Here is a 9,580-nt window from a genome sequence, read left to right on the forward strand (position 1 = left end):
TCACCATGTTCATCTCTGTTAAACATGACTCGAAATGCAGAGGGAGAAAAATCCCCCGCATCAACGGCATCTTCCATAACCTTTCTCCAATTCAGTCTCGTAACTCGTCTACCCCCAACACTCTTGCTATGCTCCCCTCCGACATCCTCCGACATCACTTGCTCCTTAACAGTTTCTGCTTCTATCTGTTCACCGGTCCCTTTCACTTCTTCCGCGAAATTCTCAGTAACACGTACAGACTGCCAGCAAGGTGGCGCTGGTACCCTGCTTGTACTAAACAACAAATCATTCTCCGGTTTTGGCGCGGCAGGTTCGCTCAAAAAACTAGATACTCCCGCGTTTAGCGGTGGGGCAGATGGCTCTGAGTGTCCTAATTTCTGAGAAGCCACAGCAGCCATGTTCTTTTCAACCTTATGGCGCTTAATGTTATTGATTACCTCCCTCCAAGGTTTCATTAATTTCTTAGCAAGTTTATCATCATCTATCACCATATCCCACAGTATATCTCCGTACCTCCTCCACTCCTCTTCATCAAACAACAGATCAGAGTTCTTAAAACACCCCTTTGTTTTCCCCGTTGCTACTAGACCAGCTAGCTGTTTAATGCAACAAATCTGTCCCACGCTTTTCTAAAAAGCTCTGTAATAAATCTAGGGCTACTTCAAAATCCATGTACCTTAATACCTGTTATAATATCCTTGCAGCCCTCAGCTTGTAGCCCTTGCAGTGGTGAACTTCAATCGGTTCAGGCCGGAGACGACACACCACAGCACGCGATGTTCTGGTGGCTCTTTTTGCCCTTCGGTCGCTGCTCCCAGCGCACTGCTCCTTTCCTTCAGCCAGGTCCTTTTTTCACGAGGGTCCTTTCATCTCGAGGATCCCTTTGTTCTCACCTCAACGAGGGTCCCTTTTTCTCGAGAGACCCTTTGTTCCCGGTTGACCCTTTTTCTCGAGGGTCCCTGTTCGGGCGCCAATTGCCGGGCTGGGCGAGCCGAGGACGCAGGCCAAGGAGGAAGAACGCAGCCGACTCAGTATGAGTGATAAAGCATGCTTCAATTTATTGATTTCCATTACAGCCTTTCATAATCCTTCTGCTTAATTATGCCTACTAGTCAATCATTGATTGGATAAAATACAAGCAAGCCGTGCCAGGGCTTGTTGGCCCAAGCCCTGGGAAAGACCCAGATAAGTTAGTTTAGGAGAAACAAAAAATGCTCATTTCTCCATCCTCCCCTGATTAAAGAAGAAGAAGGAATGCTTCCCAACCTTGACGAGATAGAGAATGTTTCATCTCAGAACCTTAGTCAGTACTTTCCCACGGGACTCACTCTCGCTGTTGTTCACTCTTGCTGACTGAGGCCTACTCATGCTAACTTAAAAGAGACTCTCGTCGCAAAGAGGATCTCTAGATCCATGTCCCTTTTCCCTTAGCCATTCTCCAACAGCTTCCCCAGCCCACAGGGGAACGCTGAATCTCACCAACACACCTAAAAGAACTTTCTCCAGTAAGGGCTGTGTTCCATCTTATACACACCTGCTTCACTGCCAGAGCTGTTCAAACAAGCTCCAGATAACCTTATCTGGAAACAACACAGCGTGAACTTTTTTTGTATGTCATTTAGCAGCTAACCTTACTTTTGCCTCCCCCTAAAATATTCATTTCTTAAGCTTGACGTAGAATGGAGAGGACACTTTGAAAGGTTACTAACACAACCTTAAAAACAAAAATATTCAGATGCAGAGGACAAAACTATTCTTTCAGAAACACCAAATTACTGAAATCTAAATAGCACTAAAACTTCAGTTTTGACAAAGAATTCACAGAAAAGCCTTATGAGGCATGGGAACACTGATTAAAATAAACATGAGTTAACCATGAACAACCAGTAGCTATCAAGTGTCTATGCCTCATTTGGCTCAGTCTTACATGGGTTTATTTTTAAAAACAAGCCACCAAGCCACCATCTGAAACAGTGCTTATTTAGAAATCTTTGCAGAGTTATATAAATTGAGTCCGTAACTCAATTTGGGACAAAAATTCAGAAAATCTTGGTTTTATTCCAAAGCAGATAATTTTGAAACTGTGAGAGGTTTTGCCGAACAGGAAAACTATTGTGCAGTTCCACAATCCACTAACAATTCATAAAGTCACAGAAACAGATGTACGCCCAATAAATGTTTGAGAATAACAACTTCAGCTTCAGAGCAAGTAAGGTATTGTTTTTTCCATATTCCTTCCAGATGAAAGTGAAGAGCTATATATTTTAATCCATTAATTACTGGATTAAGTGGACATTTTACTTTTGGCCAAGAAGCTGACTCCAGAAAGTTACATGCTTTCTTTAGCGTGTATTGACTAATAAAAATAGCCTGTGTAAAGTTCTTAATATAAAGTCTTATTTTTATTTATAAAACAGTAAATTTTCATATTCTTCCCAAGTCAGAATGGAATGTAGAAAATCCTGCAACAACAAATAAGGTAAAAAAATTAGGACATGGCAGAAAGGCGACAGGCTCTGTAAATCTGTGTTGGTAGCAATGTGAATTCTATCTTATGTATATTGTCCATTTTGCTCTGTATCATAGGTTCATTTGATAACTTTAGATGATTTAATTTTCTTTATGTCATGGCTTTGCAGAATCAAGGTCCCATCCCTGAATTTTCCAACTTGTCCTGCAGGCCAAATGCTAGGCACTGATTTCTTCCTTTTGGCCTTCCTGAAATAGGAAGAGAAAAAAATAATTAAGAGAAACAACAGAAACTCATGAAAAAGCTTAATATGGTAAAAAATGTCACCTATTTATGAAATAGGTGTTTGGTATTATGGAATATTAAATCATAGCAGGTAATGACCCCAGAATATTTATTACCTGCATAGCCATTCAAAATTTGCAGCACATTACAGAATGATTTACATTTCAGAAAGTTTAGAAACATAAAGACACTTGGCTAGAAGAAGAAGATATAGAGCACATTTCAGTGAACCTGCTATACTGTGACTAAGAATGCCACTTCATCTTTCAAGCCTCTGTATACTGTATCTCGTGTTTTGCATTAATTACATCTCAGGGCAAGTGCTCCGAGTACGTGGCACATCCTGGGTCCGCACATCCATCTCACCTCCAGCTGCGTTCTTAGACATGTCGGGGCAGAACTGACATATTTTCAGTTAAGCTGCGTAACTAAAGCCTCTGAAACTGCTAGACACAGAGCAACATCATCATTTTGTGACCAAGTTCTTCTGCAGCTGGAGAAGTTCCTTCCACAGTGACTGCACGCCTTCTGGTATAAGACTGTGCATAGTTACACGGGGGGAAATATGCTGGAGAGGCTATACAAAGCAAGTTCATTTTAACCATGTTCAAAACAGCTCACCTCTCCTTCTGTTCTTTCTTCTTCTTCTTGAGAGAATCACCTTTATGTTCCTGCTTTTAAAGATACATATTTGAATGAAAAGAGATCTGAGCATCTTGGCTAAACAACCGTCTGCACTCAAAACACGTGGTACCCTTTGCTTCACGGAGCAGCAGGCATTTAAAGCAGGTTGGGAGACCTTCTGACAGGCCAAGTGATGCAATGCGTTATGGAGGCACTGCTAGGAGTGCCCAGAGCCCTTCCTGTCACCTTACGGGAATTACAGCCCTCTCATGACCAACAGGCTGCCCCTGCCACGTGGGGAGGCACAAACCCCACCGCAGGAGGACAGGCTTGCTTCTTGGGCATGTGACAGATCCTTGGGTCAAAAGACTTGCTCCCAGGCAGGTGTGCCTAGTTGCCTGATTGAGCATACCTGTCAAATAACAGGGTTCAACCACTTCTGGCCATGCCCTGGATGTGCTTTGAGCCATGTGACAGAGAAATAGGTCCCCTGGGAAAGAGGGTGGCAGGAAACAGGCTGACAGAGCAATTACCCGCCTTGCTCCCACCTACATGAGAAGACTCCATGGGGAGGCAGGGAGTAGGCTTGGAGCCAGATGGGCTGTGCTACAGGATGGATGCAAGAGAAACCTCACCCTTGCTTTAAACAATGAGCAAGATCCTAGATGGAACTGTGCTGATATAAAACCAGCTGAAGATCTGGCTCTCTGTGGTTAGACAACATGCAACAAACTCTAATTGAAGGCCATTTTTTTTCTCTTAGGAGGCACGGAAAAAAAAAAAAAAAAAAAAGAACAAAACCAACTGCTGATTTTGTGTCATCAATCTATCAGCCATAAAGGATGAGGCAGTGAAACCCACTACAACATGATGAGTCCTACTCATCAGGAACCCACTCCATGGGGAGCAGCAGGTGTCAAGCTCAGGCACTCCTCCTGCGCCTGAGGCGTTATCTGTCAGGTTTGTGGGCTAGCTCTTACATGTTGCCTTTTTATACAGAAAATTTTACACAAACCTTTCCCTTATCATACTCCTTTGCCATTTTCTTCTCTTTCATTTTCTCCTGGTAAGTCCTGTAGTTCACATGTTCTTTTTTGGGGGGCTGAAATAAAGATTGGGAGGGATACCACTGATTGAAAATTTCAAGTAGGTTAAAAAATATTCACACACTTGCATGGACAATATTTTTCAGATGGTGGTAGGGGAACATCAGAAATTGTTTATTTCCTCTTGGGTGAGAGGAAGGGACTGAAGGGATGTAAGGTAGACACATCGAAACCACATCTTTCATGCCGGAGACAGTAAGGAGGGATGTTTATGCTCTACATCAAACCTACAGGATTTCCACATATACACTGAGCTAGAAAGAAAACCCACACTCCTCCACACCCACCAAAAAAGACCTACAAAATTCTTTTTCTCTTTTGTATTACTGATGATGAATCAAACTGAAAAGTTTTCGCCATCTTTAACTCACCGGGACAGCGAAGCTTTAAAAAGCAAGCCCTTCCCTTCAACATTTTAGTTTTGAATGGCCTGATTAAAAATTGGTAAGTGTTGTCTTCCACCCCAATCAGCTGTATTTCATCTGTACAACATCTCTGATAACACAACCAGACTAATTTTACAAACATCAACAGAAAATAGACAAGACAGAATAGAATATGTAAAAGTAAGGATGAAGTGGGTCAGGGTAGGGGATCTTGTGTTTTAAAAAGGTGGTGCCAAAACCCCCCAGAGTTTTTTACTGCTTTCCTGCACTGTAACAGCTGGGTGACTGCTCAGCACAAACCAAGTGACAATTACCTTGGCTCCCAGCATGATAGCACGCTCCTGTTCCCATATACGTTGTTCCTGCTTCTTGTAGCCAGTGATTCCAAACTTGTGTACTTCCAGACGAGCCTAGAACATTACAGAAAATTGCAAGCATTTCATAATTTGCCCAGCCTCTTGTAAAATAGCTCTTGACAGACTACAACAAAGTCATACTCCCAAAGAAACCCTGGATAATACCTGAAATCAACATACTATAAAATAAAACTAACTGAGTTTGGAGCCATACTGCAGAACAGTTAACCACTGTCCATCTAATCTCTGGATGGTGAAGACTGTCAGGGGGACAATTTTTGAACCTCCTCATTTCACATAAAACAACACAATGGAATGGATCTCCTCCATATAAAAAGGAATCATGTTGTGCTGCACAAAGAAGAACAATGAAATGTGCTACCCACAGCACCCAACATTTACAGACTGTTCTCATTTCTTGGCTGCAGCGCACTTAACCAGTGAGAAACACAGCCGGGCATTGATGAAGTTGGTTTGACTACACACACATGCATAGCTGACACTATACAAGAATACCCTGGCAAAACCTGTGGTGAATTCATACTATTTTTAAAGTCAGTGGTTAAATCCCCATTGTGCTCAGCAGTACAAAGCTCCATGCAGAATTTCCAGTGAAACATTTCACTGGATCACAGCACATCCCTGAGCAGAGATCAGGCATATAAAACCACTTGCACAGATCTGTAAACAAATCAGTACCTAAGAAGGTCAATGCTAGTTATGCTCATATAAGAACAAGTGAGAATAAGAAGACAAATGGAAAGAAGTAATCTGCTGTTTCAAAAGTAGATGCCAATACACTTTTTTTCCCATCCCACCTGAGATCAGAAATCCAAGATTAACAATATGGGCCTGAAAGAGCTATGTTAAACATTATGGGTACTCACATAGCTTTACAAAGGTAACATACAGTGATCCTCCTCAAATTCTCTCTGACAGATTTGAAAGAAAGGCCACAGAGTTGCAACATGCCTCTCTTCACACAAAGCAGTTGACAAGAGCCAGCATGCTTCTCCTTTGACACGGCATACGGCCAAAATTACCTATTGGGAAATCCTCACCAAGATAACCTTTTCTGGAAGTGCTTCCCATTGGTCCCACCGTAGCTTTCACAAGGATATAGATACACATACCTGCACACTAAAATAGTGAGGTTAGATAGGCCCTGCTGACTTACTTTTTCAAAGTTAAATTCTTGTTCGTTCACATTTTTATCTTCATCCACTCTTTTGGTCTACAAACAAAACATTTGGAATTAATATAACAAGTAACACCGGTTTAAATGTCCATTGTGATAGTTTTTTGGAAAGCAGTGAAATGTAGAAAGAGTTGTTGGGAAGAGTATACAGCTTTCCAGCACTATTTTTTCCAGCTTTGTTACCCGGATTTATGAAAAGAGACAGCCTCAGTGACATTTTTAATATTCAGATATTACAGGATCTTACTGGAATGACCTTGCACAATTTATAGGGTACCATTATAGCACAGTGCATACAGCTTTGTCCTTCATTTTCTTGCCTGGATCATCTCCTAACACTTACAAAGGGTTTCATAATTCAGAAAGATATTAATAGCTGCAATTAATTTTTATCCTTTCAAGAATAAATTACATTTTATAAAATAAAAACTGCCACATGTGAGCTATACGTCACGCATAATTCCATTTCCAAATCCATACCAAACTGCTGATGCAGGATAGGACACAAACCTTAAGTCATTTTGTTTGAGACAGAGAGTGCAGTGGTAATAGCACATATACTGACAGCCGGTGGCAACACGCAGAGGCTTAATTTGCAACTGTGTGGACATATATTAGAGCACATATCCAGCTTAACTAATGCAAGAGAAACGGCTCCAAAGGATGACACTGTCAGGAGATGGCGGACCCCACTTAAGCTGTTTAAAGAAACTACTTGCTCAAAATGAGATCAGTGAAAACTCCATCTTCTCTATTCCGTGATTTACGTGGAGACCTTTCAACAGCAGTTCTCAGTTTGGAGGGGAACTCTCCAAGGGGGGACAGATTGTATCCTAGGAAGAAAAAGAAGTGCAAAATCCCCAGGGAGAGCTCCACACCTGCTAGTGTCCCACATGGGACAGTAACAAATCTCCCAGGTTTGTTTTAGATTGTGTCTGACTCCTGATTTTGGAGAGGACGTGCTGAACAACCTCTCTGAGTGGATGCTCTGCCTCTGGTGCAGGCAGCATGGGCAGGGAAACTGCAGTCTGTTCAAGAGTATCCGCTTGCTTGTCTTTCCCTGTTTGCTCTCAAGAGCACTATCCCCTCCAAGGAAGCAGGAGTACTACATATATATTACAACTGAACCTGAATGCTTTTAACGCATTTCGGTTTCACTCTCCAGGACTTTAAGTCATACTTAGTCACAGGTTCAGGTTCCAGGGTTACGTCAGGGCTTCCCTCTGCATTCAGCGGAGCCAAACCCAAACTTCTCCCAACTCTGCAAAAAGCTTCTATATAAAACTGTCCATTTCAATGACAAATAAACATGGTTATTTTCAGACCATTTTACTAACATGCTTAACACCAGTCTTTTCAGGAAGAAAATTTAAGTTATAATAAAGCATAAGAAAATAATTATCTGGGGCAATTTTTAGAGGAAAACATTCCAGAAAAAGCACAAAAGTTTATGGATTCAACCAACTGCTTGGTCAGTCTCTTGAACTTCCTAATTCCAAGCAGTCAAACCCCAGATACCAGTAAATCTTCCTGAATTTGAGACAGTCATGTGCTTGTCCATCAGACCTTATTTTAGAATTGGGCTTCTGATGTTATGGCCATAAACATGGCTCAAAGAAAACAACCAGAGAAGCTATAAAATCTGGAGACCGATCAATTAGCAATGGACCCTCTGCTTGGCATGGGACGCAGCTCAGCTTCCAGTCAAGCCTATCCAGGCCTCTCTGTTGTAGCAACTCAGCTACAGTTTTTGGTAGCACGAATAAATTCAGTACCAACAAACCATATCAGAGGACTGAGATCTAATGCTGTCATGCCTTCCCCCATTGCTGGTGAACAGCCAAGTGCTGCTGTGATGCCAGAGAAGAAAGCTTTCGCACCTCACATCCACTCCTGTTAACGAGAACGGAGCAGCACACACAACACTTAGGCACAGAAGTAAAGAGGCTTTGCTTCCCATTTCATTCACTTCTTGCTGTATCAGCAGTCCTATCTGCAGATCAATTTATTTTGTTGGGATACATCTAGTTCAAATATAGGATAGTTATCCAGAGATCTCTGGAAATTGGGAAAAAAAGTCTTCGAGTCCTGCTCCCACCCCTACCAGCAGCCCTGTTGGAAATCAGCAGGACTGGATGCCATCAAGCTGAGCACACAGATCACCAAAGGATCCCAGATTTCCAGGCAGCTGTATTAGCAAGAGGGAAGAAACTAGACACTGGAGGGGGCATTATGGAAGACATCTCACAATTTATGGTGGCAGACTAAGGAGACAGGAAAAAGCAAAACCAACAGACACGCAGAGGATTTTATTTGGTTTTAACTGTCACCAGGAAAGGGCATCCCAGTCCAGTACCTGCTCAGCAGCAACTCTCTGGTGCGGCTTCACAAAAACCCATCTATCTGTGCTTTAAAGAAGCAGCAAGATATTCACCGGTACGGGCACCGTGCCCAGGGTGCGCACCCCGTTAGAAGGCCGCTCCTACTCGGGGACAGCAGCACCCACGCCTGCAGGCGTGGGCGTGCCTGGGGCAGGGGGGCCCACCCGCTCCCCGGTCCTACCTGGGCACCTCCGGTGGGTGCTACCGAGGGGCTGGGCCGCCCCTTCCTCTTCCTCCCGCGAAACACCACGACCTCCACGGCCGGCGGCGTGGCGGGGGGCGGCGGGCCGGCGGCGGCCAGCTCAGCCCGCAGCTCCCCAAAAAAGTCGCGGGCTCCCCGCCGCCCGCCCGCCGCCGGCTGCGGTCCTCGGTTCTCCTCCTCCTCCTTCTCCTTCTTCTTCTTCGCCGCCGCCGCCCCTACGCTCGCCTCGCTGTCCTTCGCCGCGCCCCGAGCACCGCGCTCCTCACCTGCGTGCCGAACGCATGCCCCGAGTCAGCCGTGTGCGGCCGCCGTCGCTCCGCTTCAGAGTGAACACGCCCGACCCCCAGGGAAGGCCGCGGTGCTGCCGGCCACGGCGCAGCGCCCGGCCCGGCCCCATTCCCCACGACCGGCAGCCCACGGCGCGGCCCCGCTCACCCACCCAGGTCGTAGAGGGCGCCGAGCACCGCTTCCAGCCGGCGGCAGGGCTCCCGCGACCCCATGGCGGCGGGCGGAAGGACGTTTGGTCCCGAGCGGCTCCCGTCGCCCCCAAGATGGCGCCGCCCATCGCGCGT

General features: G+C 44.7%; 1 protein-coding gene across 2 annotated transcripts; it reads right to left on the reverse strand.

Annotated features, from left to right (window-relative positions):
* Nucleotides 1-1,034: 1,034 nt before the first annotated feature.
* LOC122153726 (uncharacterized protein C1orf131 homolog) lies at nt 1,035-9,580 on the reverse strand. 2 transcript variants are annotated; one of them, XM_042795976.1, is made up of 7 exons: nt 9,448-9,580; nt 8,988-9,274; nt 6,405-6,461; nt 5,186-5,281; nt 4,395-4,481; nt 3,377-3,426; nt 1,035-2,718 (listed from the first exon to the last, which is right to left on the reverse strand). In XM_042795976.1, exons 1-7 carry the CDS (start codon nt 9,506-9,508, stop codon nt 2,589-2,591), a joined length of 768 nt encoding a protein of 255 aa, XP_042651910.1. In that variant the 5' UTR covers nt 9,509-9,580; the 3' UTR covers nt 1,035-2,588. The 2 variants fall into 2 exon arrangements, with proteins under 2 accessions (XP_042651910.1, XP_042651909.1); XM_042795975.1 differs by having other exon boundaries at nt 3,377-3,429.

This window comes from Tyto alba, unplaced genomic scaffold, assembly GCF_018691265.1.
Source record: "Tyto alba isolate M040663 unplaced genomic scaffold, T.alba_DEE_v4.0 Super-Scaffold_22, whole genome shotgun sequence".
Taxonomy (NCBI): Eukaryota; Metazoa; Chordata; class Aves; order Strigiformes; family Tytonidae; genus Tyto; species Tyto alba.

Bases quoted from the DNA above. Each gene is read 5' to 3' on its own strand.
- LOC122153726 (XM_042795975.1), bottom strand. From the start codon at position 9,508: ATGGGGTCGCGGGAGCCCTGCCGCCGGCTGGAAGCGGTGCTCGGCGCC. The intron at 9,275-9,447 runs GTGGGTGAGCGG...TTCGGCACGCAG, and splicing joins CGGCGCCCTCTACGACCTGG to GTGAGGAGCGCGGTGCTCGG. The intron at 2,719-3,376 runs GTGAGCTGTTTT...TTCCTATTTCAG, and splicing joins AAGAAAGAACAGAAGGAGAG to GAAGGCCAAAAGGAAGAAAT.